General features: G+C 48.1%; 1 protein-coding gene across 1 annotated transcript in view; it reads right to left on the bottom strand.

Annotated features, from left to right (window-relative positions):
- Positions 1–779: 779 nt before the first annotated feature.
- The window catches only part of LOC108933166 (protein FAM222A-like), a 40,343-nt gene continuing 25,918 nt past the window's right edge, over positions 780–15,204 (bottom strand). Inside the window, exon 3 of the mRNA XM_018750026.2 lies at positions 780–3,314. Coding sequence (XP_018605542.2) covers positions 1,888–3,314 — 1,427 coding nt within the window. The 3' untranslated portion in view covers positions 780–1,887. The remainder of the gene's footprint in view (positions 3,315–15,204) is intronic.

Below are 15,204 nucleotides of genomic sequence, written 5' to 3'. Positions count from 1 at the left end.
CGGTAGGTGGGGTGCGATGATGGACTGAACACGAGGAGTAGAACCATGTAGATTAAGAACTGGAGACAAGCCATACACACACACATATATTTTTTTTTTTTTCTTTCTGCTTACTTTTCAGTGTCCTGCGACGTTTTTCGATGCTGTCGACAAAACTGACCAAGAAACAATTTAGAATTTTAAAATATTTCTTTTTATAAATAATGAACTTTGTTACAGAGTACTGGGAATATAGAAAATAAGACCTTTTACAGCAAACTTACACCGGATCGGGGCACTTGTAACATAGTGGATCAAGCTGCTGCCTTTGGAGCCGCGGCTTGTCGGTTTGAATCCCGTGTTCAAGTGTCGTACCCTTGAGCAAAGTATTCACCCAAAAAGTAAAATTACCCAGCTTTTTTAAATGGCTAAATAACTGCAATTAGTTAAAAGCGTAAGGAGAAAAGCATCGGCTGAATGCATAAATATAAAGGTATAACTACAGAAAACGTACTTGTGAGTGAGGAAAGGAAAAAAAAAAAAACACTCCTGCGTGTGAAGTTACTTTGTAAGTATGAAGATTTGATGCATGACTGTCGATTATCTCAGCAGTGGGACCTCGTTAGAATTTCCAACCAGCCGAATGAGAGACAACAACGCCGATTGTGATCCATCTTTCGCTTCGGTTGTTCAACAAGATACAAAGGGCAGGACCCAACAGGAGGGGGGAGGAAAAAAAAAAAAAAAAAAAGAGTAGAAATAGTTTTTAAAAATTTTATTATATGGATTAAATTTCAAAATTGTTTTCGCTCATCGTAGCATGATAAAAAGGTTCCAGGGAATAAAACACAGGGGAGGGTGCAAAGGCCAAATCTCCGTTTTGGAACAACATTCTTCAGTCTCTTACATTTCCTTGTGAGCTCCGATGCAGTTTTTACACTGGTGTCCAGCAACGATCACCATGGCGACCCGTTCCTAGAGAATCGCTGCTGCTACAAGTCCCATGACCTGCAGCTTCACATTAACCGAAAACAGCAATAAAATACAAAACGGGGGGGGGAAAAAAACTGAATTAAATAATAAAAATACCACCGACAAATAAATAATTCCTTGCTTTAGCAGCCAATTAAGATTGTACATCTAACAGAGTAAAACAAACAGGTTCAAGTTTGTATTTTCATAAATACGTTGTATTCAGCTAACCCCGAGACCCTCTTTTCCCACTATTTCAACCCTTGAAAAATGCGCATAGTGCAAATAACAGTTGCGCGCTTTACCTACGTGGAACTGCTTCCGCTCACCGCTGCACTTGAGTTGAGCGCTTTCCGACGCCGCTGCACGTATTTCGTCAGCGGGAAAAGCCCGTATTTTCACCGCTTTCGTTATGGGTGCTAATTTTATGAGAGGGAGAGGGAAGCCTTTCAAGTTGAGCCCTTAAACGTTACTAACGGGTAATAAAATATGAAACCAGCAAACAAGATATAGCAAAAAAAAAAAAAAAACTAAAATTAAAAGCTCTAACGCTCTAAGCGGACATGCCACGGAGACCGAGGGCAATCCTAGTGGAAAATGCAAAGTGCTCCCCCCCCTCCCGTCGTCTACCTGTCCGTTTCACGTCCACCTCTCCCCGTTGGTCAAACGAGTATCGTCCGGTCCACGGCAGGACACGCCTGTCTGCGATTTCCCTCTTTGAAAGGATTGCCCGTTACAAAATCAGTATACACACACGTGCGTCTGCGCACGCACGCACACACACACGCACGCACTCAAGCGCAGGCCAACACGTGCACATAGACCCGCACTCACGCAGAGATTGATAGGCCTATTTACTCATAATAAGATCTCCTTTCTGTTTAATTTAATTGCAGAGAAAGCCTAGTTCCTGTACAGCCCGCGCAGCCCTGCATCTCATCTGTACACAGGCAGGCGGATGTGGGCGTGCTGGTGGTCCAGCAGCCGGGGAACGCCCACCGCCTCGTAGCCCTTCCCCAGCATCTGCTCCTTGATGCAGGGCGGCCGGATCCCGCTGATGAGGAACTCCAGGGACTGCAGGCTGCTGCTGAGGGCGGCGCCGCTGCACAGGCTCTTGGCGGGCAGGGTGCAGCACAGGCCCCCGCCGCAGGCCGCGGGACCGTGCGGAGGTGGACCCTGCTCCTGAGGCCCGCCCGGTCCGGTCCCCTGAAGATCCTGAGGGTTGTAGCAGTCGCTGTCGGGGGTGGCCAGCACGCTGTTCCAGGGCGGCGCGAAGTACTGGCCCACCGAGAAGTTACCGTGCATGGCCGTGCAGTTCAGAGGGGAGGAGCTGAAGCGCTCTGCCCCGCCCCCTCCGAGCGGATAGGGCCTGCCGGAAACCTGACATCCGCCCCCTGGGATACACGTTTCGGGGGACCTGCTGAGGGCTCCCCCTCCTCCGCTGCCTGTGCTGTACATCCGGAGGGCCACCTGCTGCTGCTGCTGCTGCTGGTGGTGGTGGTGGTGGTGGTGGTGGTGGTGGTGCTGCTGCTGCTGCTGCTGCTGCTGCTGTTGCTGCTTGTGCTGCCACAGAAGGTAATCCACATTGTCCACGTAGGGCCCGGCTTTCGTCATCTCCGCACCCTGTGTGGGTAGCATCGCTCCGGTGTAGATCAAGCAATCCTGGGGCACCTCGCCCGCTGCAAAACCCCCTGCGGGGGTGCTGGGACAAGCCACGGCCGCCACTGCCGTGAGCTGCGTGGAGGGGCTGGCATTGGCACCTGCAGCCGCGCCAGTCAGGGCACCGGCGCCCGCTTGCTCCGGGACCTGGCTCGGAGGCTGGGGCTGGCAGTGCTGGTTGATCTGGTAGATGAGGCTTTGGATGGAGGGGAGATTGGCCTGGGTAGGCAGGGCCAGGCCTCTGCTTCCCACAACAGGGACAACAGAGGCGGTGGCTGTGGCGCCGGGAGCCTCGGGAGGCTTAGGGAGGGCCGTAGGGTAGCCCGCCTGCCGCTGCCGGTGTGCCAGAGCGTTACCGGGCAGCGGGTAAGGTGCCACCGTGATGTGTGCTTGGGAGACCTTGGTCCGCTTGCCCTCGGCAGATTTCACAACACCCTTGGGCGTGGGCGTCGGGGGGGTCTTAGCGATGGCCAGCAGACCACGGTATCCTCCTGAATGGAGGAGCGGATATGGGCCGTACCGTAGGCCAGACGTGTCGAAGCCATTGACGGTCCGGCTGAGGTGCTTGTGTTGAGGAACCCTCACGTTGGTGGGGAAGATCTTGATGGAGAGGGGACTGTCCGAGGTCTTCTGGGCGTAAGCGTCCAGCTCGGCCGGGCTCGGATACCGCCGAGAATGCGCCAGGGCCGCCGGATCACCCGCAACTGCAACAACAGAGCAGAGAGGACTTGATGAGCTGCAACGATCTATAGCAAAGCTCTTCGACCTATGGAGGACCGGGCCACATGGTTTTCCAGCCGCCCTCGCAACCGCCAGGGGGGTCGAATGTTCTGCTAATTGTTTTTCACGTGGCGCTTCATGATACACTGCAGAACCCAGGGCATGGAAGAGCAGCAAAAGAAGAACCTCGCCAAACGCCCGCTGCTTTCATCTCCATCCTCTTCCCGTCTTTCTCGCTCGCTCTCCTTTAATCCCCAGACATCTGTGTCTTTTTAAAAACTCGTTTTTGTTTCCCAGGAGACACCGCAGGCGTTTTACAAAATTAATTTTTGGATCCCCCCCCCCTCCCCCCGCCGCACATGAAATTGGATTACCCTGAGATATTACAAAAGGCCGTGGGAGGAGGAGAAAAGTCTGTTTAGCTGCTCATTTGAAAATGATCAACAACCTTTGGCCGCTCTAACAAAGCCGGTGCTCTCTGCCGCCAACCTCGCGGATACCGAAATGTAAGTATGGACACTTTAATGGTCATAATGGTTGCGAAAGTGCTTGAATCGGATCGGGGTTTGAGGAGAAGGCGGACTGACTTCGCCATTACAGAGCTGGTCAGGTTGCTGTGGAGCCCGCGTGTAGTTCGCCGAAATTTAATTTCATGTTGCCAAGCGCAGACCCGCGGACCCGGATTGTGAAAGGGCCTTAAACGCCGCGCCCTTTTCCTTTCCTCCGCACGGACTCCCGAGGGCCTGGCGCTGACTGGCGTGACCGTAGGGGCAGGAGGTGGAGGGTGGAGGGTGGGGGTGGGGGAGGGGGGGGTGTGCCCCCGCCGAGATTGGATTCAAACAGCATCATTCAGGCAATTTCATGGCTACTTAGCTCACTGCAACAAAGAAAGGGGCGGAAAAAGCGCTCCCATTTACGAGCAATAAATCAAGGGCCGGGAATTACGAGCAAACCCGGAACCGACACCTTCTGCGCCGCACTACGGTTGGACAGAAATGTGGCAAAATTAAATGCGATAATGTTGTGGTCAGCAACGGTCGCCGCAAGCCGAGGGAACGAAGAGCAGAGACGCTTCATTTATTTCCCTGCGAGGAAACCGCTCCGAGTGGCCTTTCCATCCATGTCGGACAGACCCCGCCGCCGCTCCCCGGGCTCTCGCGCTCGGCGGTCCACGGTGCGCCGTCTGTGAGCTTCCGGCCATGAAAATGATGTAAGCCATGAGAGCAGTGTCACACAGGAAAATTATAAGAGGCAATTGCCAAGGAGGTGCAGGGCCAAGCAAAAATATGGGACGTACAACGAGCACATTCTCCTCCAAAAAGTGTACTATAGTAATCGATCTGACTCCGCAGCACCATTTCCCTCCTTAATAGAGATTAAATAACAGAATAAACCCTAATCCAAAAATGAGAGGTGACACACGCTCATTCTTACGATGAAAAATCACCTATTTCTAGGCAGCGACCATGAGCTCTTAGGATAACGCTGATTCACTGTTTATTCGGGTAAAATCCGGTGCCATGGTGGCACAGCGAGGAGCGCTGCTGTCTCACAGCGCTTGGGTGGTGTGAGAGAATGTGGGTTTGATCCCTGCTCAGTCTGTGTGGAGTTTGCGTGTTCGCCCTGTGTCTGCATGGGTTTCCTCTGGGTGCTCTGGTTTCCTCCCACACTCCAAAGACATGCTGTTCAGGTTCCCCCATAGTGTGTGAGTGACAGAGAGTGTGTTCCACTGATGTATGGATGAGTGACCCAGTGTAAGTAGTGTATCTAGCAGTATAAGATACCTTGCTGAATGAGGTGTGTGGGCTGATGACACTGCAGAGAGTTCATAAGTTGTTTTGGAGAAAAGCGTCTGATAAATACGTAGATGTAAAATTTCTTAGGAAACAATGTCAAACTCATTCACTTCCACTTAGCTGATGCCTTTCTCCAAAGTGACTTAAAATGCTGAGCTAACAGCATACATTTATACAACTGGGCCATTTTAGGGTAAGTACCCTGCTCAGGGGTATTACAGCAGTAGGGGGATTTGAACCAGCAACCTTCGAAGCCAAAGATAGCAGCTGGAACAACTACACTATCAGTTTCCCCAGTCACTCCCCCAGAAAGGATTACAAAATAACATTAACAAGAATTTTTTTTTTTTTTTTCTGTTTTCCATTACAAGCGTCAACTCAGGAACGTTAACCGAACCCTAAGAGCCGGGAAAAAAATTGTAGTCAAGGACAATCTCAATGTCAGTCTGTCAGCCCGGAATAAAACTCAGCAACATCAATTGATATTTGTTAACTCAGAGGTCAGTCTGTTACCATTCTGCTCCATTCATCACCCCGGATGGCAATAAACAATATGTGGCCTTACTATTGATTGAACCCATATTTCTGCGACAACTGGGACAATATTTTCTGTCGCCGTTGTCAGGGGAATGCAACAAAAATATCACTTCTATTACTTTGGCAAATAAAGAATGATTGGAATTAATGGGCTAGAAAAGGGATTAAAATATATCATAGCAGTTGCAATTTATTCTGGGTGCACGGTGACCCAGTGAGATAACCTTTTTTTTTTTTTTCTGCTACCGGGTCCTTCTACTCCCAGCCGCGAGTTTCTCCTTCATGCAGTTTAGGTCATCCATGAGGAGGTGGAGGGAGATTGGATGATCCTGAAAACTCAATTAACAACGGCCTAATTACTCTTAATCGTAATGAGTTCACGTCAAGACGGGCAGGAAGGGGTACGCCAGGGTGTGGGTGTGGGTGTGTGTGTGTGTGTGTGTGTGAATGCGTGAGGCAACCACCTACTGGCAATGAGAAATAACACAAGGTGAAGGATGACAATGAATAAATTAAAAAATTTACGCAGCCACTCCTGTAATGTAACGGAAATGTTAATATGTATCTCCAAAAAAAAAATTAAAAAATTACTAGGAAGGTGATCAGGAATCGTCGATATTCTGAGTTTCATGCAGCTACTCGTGTGATGAATATTGGTTCATATGGTGGTAGGAAAACTAATTGCACTTAAGAGTCACGTCTGCATCTAAGTGTCTCTTCCTGCTGATGTAATGAACACATTGTATTTTCTATGAGGAGATGTACGTCGCTTTGCAGAAAAGCGTCTGATAAATGAATACATGGAAATGTAAAAAAAAAAAGAGAGTCCACAGCTATTTACAGGGCTTGATCATCCGCTACACCCCAACCAGACCGCATCGCTCTTCCACATCTGCCCGCTTGGTGATCCCATACATGAAAGGTAAAGCATGAAGGTTCTCATTTCTGGCTCCGATGCGGTGGAACGACCTCCCCCTCTCACTCAGAACTGCTGAATCCCTATCCACATTTAAAAAGGGTCTTAAAACTCACCTCTTCCAGACTCACTTCACACCCATCATCTCCTAAATTCATCTAAGGTGTAAATGTTCATGCACCCTAGCTTTAAGATGATGCTCGGATCAGTCCTTTACACTGCTACTCCTGCAATGTAAAGTAAATGTTTATATATATATCGCCAAAAAAAATTAATAGGAACATGATGCGGAATCACAGAGATTCAGATAAAGTTTTATGAAGCTACTCATGTGATGAACATTGGTTCATATGGTGGAAAGAAACAAACTGCACTTAAGAATCACACATCTGCATCTAAGTGGTTCTTTCTGCTGATGTAATGAACACGTTGTATTTTCTATGAGATGTACGTCGCTTTGGAGAAAAGTATCTGATAAATGAATACATGTAAATGTTGATGTAAAAAACAAAAGAAGCTCCACAGTTAGTCAGCGACTGCGTCAAATGAAGGAAGCTGCGCCCACCTTGTCTACCTGCCCCAGCATTCCGACAGAAACTACGCAGTGTGACCTTGGGAGGATGTTAATTACCTGTCACATGGGACAGGCGGACTATTATAAAGGTCCCGTTAACCTGGCAGAGGGACTTGGGCTCCGTGATGGTGAAAGATGATTACGGCTAATCTGCTTTTAATCCGCAGTCCTGCTGAATGTTCAGGTGAGCCTCCTTAGAAGCAAGCGGCGCCACCTCGTTGTTATGGGGCCGTTTCAGCTAAAGGTTGATTAATGGCTCCAATGAGCACTTTGGTTAAGTTTAAAAATAGAGCTGGACGTCGACAAGTTTAGCAGCGGGTTCTCGGTGGTGCGGCAGAAAAGGGCTGCTGTTGGAGCTGCCTTGTATCACAGCACTCAACAGTGCAAGGGCCTGTTTACATTTACTTATCTAGAAGCTTCCAAGGAACTCTATGTAGTGTTGTAAGCCCACACACCTTATTCACCACAGTGATTTACACTGCTAGATACACTACTTACACTGGGCCATTCATTCATACAGCAGTGGAACACATTCTCTCTGTCACTCACACACTATGGGTGAACCTGAACAGCATGTCTTTGGAGTGTGGGAGGAAACCAGAGCACCCAGCAGAAAGGGGAGAACATGCAAATTCCACACAGACTGAGTAAGGATTGAACCCATATCCTCTCACACCACCCAGGTGTTGTAAGACCACAGCACTACTTGCTGTGCCCCCATTCCACCCAGATTTGGTTGTTGGCTCAGATAAAAAAGCATCCACAGCCAAGCTCAGGCAAAGTCGGTACATAGCGCAAGGAGGGACGTCGCATGTGTGCTGAATGCTGCAGGTTCGAGTCCCAGCTAGTTTTCCTCTGGTACCCCGATCTCAAGCAGCCACAGAAGTGGGACACTCCCCGAGCCCAGCCACCAGTTTACTTAATTCTGATATGAGATGACAAATACGTGGAAGTGGAAGCTCATCTATTTTAATTAAATCAGTGCACCCCAGTCCAGCTGGCGCTGATGTGCCTGCTGACTTATTGATGAGCTAAACATATGAGTTCATTCAATGAGTTTGAGCTGAGAAGCAAAGAAGAGAGAAGTGTTAAGGATCAGACAATGTCAAATCATCCAAGGTGGAGACAGATTGGATCGTGATCATTTATTTATCATTGTCACATTGCTTCAAGGCCAACGGGCCACATGTTATTGAGCAGCACCAACTAAAAGACCCAGCGAAAGCAAGCAATTTACTGGCTGCTAAAGATGTATTTCTTGTTAGGCTCTGATGGTGGGAAGTCTCATCTCCAAGGTGGGAAAGGCTCAGGTGTCCTTTGAATTCAGCCTACAGCAGTAGACCCACGAAGGGTCTCAAAACACAAATGTTTCCCAAAGCAGAGAAGTGGGCAGCACAGCACACTTCATATTAGTGACAGTGACCCAAAGACACCAAGCTGTGCAAGTTCTCCTGCAGAAACGTTCAGAAGGTTCTGCCGAGCGTGGAGCTGTCGCCGGTACTCGGAAAGACGGTCTACGGATGAGGCCTCGGTCGGTACCGCCTCTCCCCTCCTCCTCCGTGACAAGCACGCCGACGTCTCTGCGCGAGCTCCTCTCCTGTCACTCATTGTGCCTCTCCGCTCTTCTCCATCCCCGCATCCCTGTCCTGCTTTAAACCACCCAGAGGACTTTCATGCTTCATTAAATAAATTCTCCTCCCGTTCTGGGTCACTTCAAAGCCTCCATGACACACATTTACAGTTCAAACATAAGACCGGCCTCAGGGGCTTGGGCCCGTTTCGCTTTTTCCGACGTCCAGCTGGTTCCCTTACCCTGACTCTGCAGATGATGAACAAAGAGGATCATTTTAATTTACGGAAGCTGACCGAAAGACTGCCAACAAAGGAAGACGCTCCCATGAACGCAGCCCTGATGGTCAGGAAGTGTCAATCTAACCCCACCTTGGGATCAAAAAAGTTAACGTCCCTCTAGAATAAAAAAAGACGGGGGTCCGGCAGAGGGCTGGGAGCTCCGCTCATGCAAACCAAAGGCAGGGAGCCGGAACCCACCTTTTACCAAGCTTTACCATACCTGCCGTCAGCAAGGGGGGATAAGGATGTGGGTGTGATGGACAAGTCCCTGCCTGTCAGCTGCTTCTGTTCAGGTTAATCCAGGTTTATCTATAATTCCCGAGAGCTTTCTGCACCCGGAACAAACCGAGCCAAGAAAGCGGGGAAACAAGGAGACAGCGGGAGCGGAAGGTGACAGTGGCCCGTCCTCGCGGCTCACGCACACGGCTCACACACACATTCGTAGATGTTGCGTTAAAAAAAACACATCGCAAAGAAAACAATCACGAGCGGAGCGATTCAATCTGCACCTGTGCACTTTTTTTTTTCGTCCCCCACTGGTGACTGTAGTGGAACCGTGGCAAGAGGGAAAAAAAAAAAAAGGCTTTTTTTCCAAAAGATCTTGTTATAAAAACATTCTAAGTGGCATTGAAAAACTGCCTGGAAGCTCTTGACGCATAACCTGAATTGCTTCGGGAAACATCCAGCTACATAAATGGGTAAAGGAGCAAAACTGTAACCTACAAAAGTCTCTTTGGATGAAAGAACGTGTTAAGAAAATAAATAATGTTAGAAAAGAGGCACTTGGAAAAAAGAAAGAAAGAAAAAAAATCAGCCCTATATGGAGGGAATGTGTTACAACAACACGAGAGGACCGAGACACCAGGATTAAAGAGCCAGTCTGGCATGAGAAGATGAGCGATAAGAGCATTGCATTCTGGGTAGCACCAGATGCACAAGGGGGTGCAGGTAAATGGAGGGAACGGGGGGGTGAGATGCCTGCAGGCTGCCTGAGGCAAGCTGGGCCCCCCTGTTCCAGCATTTAGGAGACAAGTCCTCCAGTGATTCCCAATTAATATTTAAAACTTCACTGGCAATGAAAGGGGGGGGAGGGGCTATAAACCAGACACTTTCAGTATTTCATAGTTAACTGGGTGGAGGACAAATAGAGGAATGTTTGGATTTGCTCACCAAGTGAAGCGATGGCATTCAAACGACGTAAGTTTTTTTCATAAACACTCGGTTCCGTTTCGTTAACCATTTGTCCCGGTCAGGGTCACGGTGGTCTGGAGCCTATTGAAGAATTACCGGGCAACTAGGATAGGAGAAGTACATCCTGGATGGGACGGTTCACTACAGGGTAGGCACACACACTACATGCACGTTAGAGTCCCCAGTTAACCTGAACCACATATATTGGGAGTGTGGGAGGAAACCAGAGCACCCAGATGCAAACCATGCAGACACGGGGAGAACATACAATCTCCACACGGTCTGAGGTGAATTCGAACCCGCACCCAAACGGCAACACTCTGGTTACTGCCTACAAACCCATCAACAGCTCTGCTTCTGATCTACAAGACCTCACTACAGCCCAACCAGCCGGCTGTGCTCCTCCCCCTCTCCCCTCTCAGGGGTCCCCACACATAAATGCTCAACTTACAAAAGCACAAAAGTTTTTCGGCCTGCCTCCGATGTAGTGGAATGACCTCCCCATGTCCCCTCGGAATTGCTGAATCCTTCTCAACATTCAAGAAGAGTTTGAAAACATCTCTTACGGAACCACTTCTCCCTTGTTCTCCCATGTGCGTGATAAATGTGAACTACGTTATCAACACACACACATACAATAGCTACAACCGCTTGTCCCAAACTACGTTATCTGTTTAATAATGTTTTTTAAAACTCCCTGTAGTTACTTGTTTTTCTAAAAGAAAAAAAAGAACATATAGATACGTGTGTAATGTATTGTAATGTGATGTAACGCGGCATAGCGAGGAGCGCTGCTGTCTCACAGTACCTGGGTCGTGCGAGAGGACATGGGTTCGATCCCCACTCAATCTGTGTGGAATCTGCATGTTCCCCCTCTTTGTGCGTTTTCTCCGAGTGCTCTGGTTTCCTCCCACACTCCAAAGACATGCCATTCAGGTTCCCCCATAGTGTGTGAGTGACAGAGAGTGTGTTGCACTGATGTATGGATGAGTGACCCAGTGTAAGTCGTGTATCTAGCAGTGTAAGTCACCACGGTGAATAAGGTGTGTGGGCTGATAACACTACATAGGGTTCATTGGAAGTCTCTTTGGAGAAAAGTGTCTGATAAATAAATAAATGTAAATGTTACAGGTTTAAATGGTGGTATGAGACAAATGACCTGTATTCCAGAATCATGTGTCTGCATCCAAATCTCTCCTTCTGTTGATGTAATGCACTGTTTGTATTCTCCTCTGAGATGTACGTTGCTTTGGAGAAAAGCATTTGCTAATTGACTAAATGTAAATGTGTCCCAAGAGTCTCACTCCAGGGCATACAGCGGAACCCCACATGTAACAAGGAACAGACACTGCAGTGATCACAAATATGAACTCACAACTTGAAGGCTGCTGCTTTTAAGCCCCACTTGGCTACAACACCCTTGAGCTGCTCCAGTAATAATAAAAAAAAAAAAAAAAACACATGGCTGTAGAAACAGGTCAAACATTGCAGGATGCTCTGCTCTGGGGTGGCAAGGTGGTGCAGCGGGCAGCGCAGCTGTCTCACCATGCTTGATCAGAAGAAGGTCTGACGCCTGTTACGCTCCTGTGGAATTTGCGTGCTCTCCCTGTACTTGCGTGCATTTCCTATACAAGCTCTGGTTTCCTCCCACAGTCCAAAGGCAAGCGTTTCAGACGGACTGGTGATTCTAAACTGCATCATGTGAATCCAAGTACTACTTAGCAATCACTGCGTGTCACTTTGGAGAAAAGCGCCTGATAAAGTATTAATGTAACGGATAAAAGACTCAAGGTAATGCTGTTGAATAATAATATAGCGTTCTTGTGTAATAATGTAATATTCCGGTCCCCGGCTCAGGTCTCCGAATACGTATGCACCATTGTCGCCCCCACATGCGGTGTAAAGAACATGGATTTCACTCGAAAGGACAGCGCCTGAAGCAAGAGCTACACGCGTGGAGCTGCGACCCGCGAAAGCGAGCAGCAGTCGGGGGGGGTTCCGTCTCATTCGCGCTTTCCGAATTCCCGAAGGTTGAACCCCACTGAGCAATTCCACCGACGGGCTTCATGAAGCACGTGGTGCGGAGCTTTTTCAGAAACGTTGGATCCAGTTCAATGTGACAATGCCCTGCCCCCCCCCCCTTTTACTCATCACCAGCATCGCACGCTAAGCCCCTCGCGCTCAGAAATTGATTGTCTGGAGAGCAACACCCAAGCTGAGGGCACGTTGATCCTTTTCGTCATTGAGGACGAGGACTTAAGGGTTTTTGAAACAGGCTGGAGGTGTTTCGTCTGCAGGACGAGATGCAGTCGCGGATCAGGAAGGCCCATCTCGGGTGCCTTACATTTAATACATTTACAATCATTTGCATTTATTTATTTAGCAGACTTGGGGGGTGTGGTGGTGGTGCAGTGGGTTTGGCTGGGTCCCACTCTCTGCCGGGTCTGGGGTTCGAGTCCTGCTTGGGGTGCCTTGTGGCGGACTGGCATCCCGTCCTGGGTGTGTCCCCTCCCCCCTCCAGCTTTACGGCATGTGTCGCCGGGTTAGGCTCTGGCTCGTCGTGACCCTGCTTGGGACAAGTACTTTCAGACAGTGTGTGTGTGTGTGTATTTATCAGATGCTTTTCTCCGAAGCAACTTCCAATGAACTCTATGTAGTGTTACTATCAGCCCACACACCTTATTCACCGCGGTGACTTACACCTAGATACACTACGTCACTCATCCATACATCAGTGGAACACACACACTCTCTCTGTCACTCACACACTATGGGTGAACCTCAACAGCATGTCTTTGGAGTGTGGGAGGAAACCAGAGCACCCAAAGACTTCCACTGCTAGATACACTACTTACACTGGGTCACTCATCCATACGTCAGTATTCCCGCGCCGCCCTTTCTTGGTCGGAGGACGAAGGTGAAGGCCCGATTCTCCTAGATGGCCCTCTCTCGAAAATGATAGGACAACCTACAGTGAAACCTCCCAGGTCTCTCCCCTGGTTCTCTGGACCTAGCTGAGTCGTTCCTGCTGGAGACTAAAACACACCTTGCTATTGAATTAAAATGTTCATTTGGCTGAAGATTTCTCCAAAGTAATTTACAGTTGTTACCCGTTTACACCAGCAGTTCATGGGGGGGGGGGGGTACATTTTCCAATGGTAATCCAGTCCATGGTAGGACACGGGAGGGTAATTCCAGCCATCGGCCATCAGTTTACAGTCCGTGTGTCCTTAACTGCTACAACATCTGCTGTTTTTTCCTTGCTTTAGACACAATTTTTTGTCTTTTTTGGACTAAGTGCCATTTTCTCAGCTACAAAAACCATGATGGGTCCATAACTTTTTGGCTGCTAGTCTGACTGTGAGCCATCAGCACTGAATGAGCCGAAGGTAAAAAAAAGTAGAGTCTTGCAGAGAGAGCTTAGCCTCACGGCATGTAAGACCTACCCGTACAGTCATCCTCTATATTTGTGCTCTTTCCTACAGAGATTTACTCTGGGAACCAATTAATAAGGAGTTACCTTGCCTTACATGCATGTATATTTATTGACCTCATGCTTTTCTCCAAAGCAACTTACAATGCCAAGGTTACAATTACTTACCCATTTAGCTGGGTAATCTAGGGTAAATAGCTTGCTTAAGGGTACCACAGCAGATGGTGGGGATCAAACCTGTAACTTTCGGATCCAAAGGCAGTAGCTCTAATCGTCACACTGCCAGCTCTCCAGAACATCTCCCCATACTAGAGAATGCATGCGACTGATTGGCTTAAAAAAAAAAAAAAACAATAATTGTATTTACGCGTTTTATGGCTCTGCTGAAATGCCGACGAAGAAAACGCACCGAACTCACTCGTTACGCCTCGGCAGGTGGGACAGTCCCACGCCCCGCCGCCTAATACCGAGGAATCCTTCAACAAGAACCGCGAGGCTAGAAACGGTTTTATGAAATTGCGCCGAAAAGTCTGAAGCCCGTCACTCCGCTTGTGGGAACTCCAAGGTGTCGATGAAGGATCCGGTGCCACGTCATTTAAAGGCCGTGCTCAATCACTGTCAGACAGCCAGCGGCGCGTCACGGAGGAGGGTTGCGGCAAGTGCCCCCCCCCCAAGAGTCCACCATCCCCCAGTCTGTAGACGATCGGTCCCCTCAAGCATCGACACGCCTGATGCCTTGACACCTACCGCTACCGCGTTTTTGGTAAAATTAGAGGGAAAGGGGCACTGTGGGTAAGGTTAGAAGAGCAACATGATGCCATGAAGTTCCAATGGTGTAAAACACACTTCTTACTGCATCCCCAGGTCATGTATTTAATACATATTTTAAAAAATTTAATTATGAATATTTACAGTACATTTATTCATTTATCTCATGCTTTACTAGAAAGTGAATTAGAGTGTTAAGTTACTTACAGCTACTGACCCACCCATTTAGAGAGCTGGGCCATTTTTACCGGAGCAATACAGGGTAGGTACCTTGCTCAAGGGTTCCTAAGCTGGAGGTGGGATTCGAATGTCCAGATATATAATGTATTCACATATATATATATATATATAGATATATACAGTGCTGCTTGAAAGTATGTGAAGCCCTTGTGTCCCTTAGTTTTACCACAAAATGGTTATTGAATGATAATCAGTGTTTCTCATGTGACATAATAGGTGGGTAATGATCAATTCCATATGTTGCTTTAGAGGAAATCGTGTGTGTGGTAGAAACACACAAGTAGTGCAGGTGTAAAAATAAGTGAAGCCCAAGTCGAACTGGTTCAACCAAGTAGGTAAGTAGAATCAGGGGTGTAAATCATCATCATCTATTCATTTTGTAAGTTTGATTTAGATTTTATACATTTATTTTAATATTCTATATACTAAATATATAAAATATAAAAGTATTTTCATAATCTGGGTGGCATGGTGGCATAGTGAGTAGCACTGTTGTCTCACAGCGCCTGGATGGTGTGAGAGGATGTGGGTTTGATCCCCGCTCAATCTGTGTGGAGTTTGCATGTTC

This window comes from Scleropages formosus, chromosome 6, assembly GCF_900964775.1.
Source record: "Scleropages formosus chromosome 6, fSclFor1.1, whole genome shotgun sequence".
Classification (NCBI taxonomy): Eukaryota; Metazoa; Chordata; class Actinopteri; order Osteoglossiformes; family Osteoglossidae; genus Scleropages; species Scleropages formosus.
The sequence above is the reverse complement of the archived record's forward strand: the minus strand, read 5'-3'. Positions and strand labels throughout refer to the sequence as shown.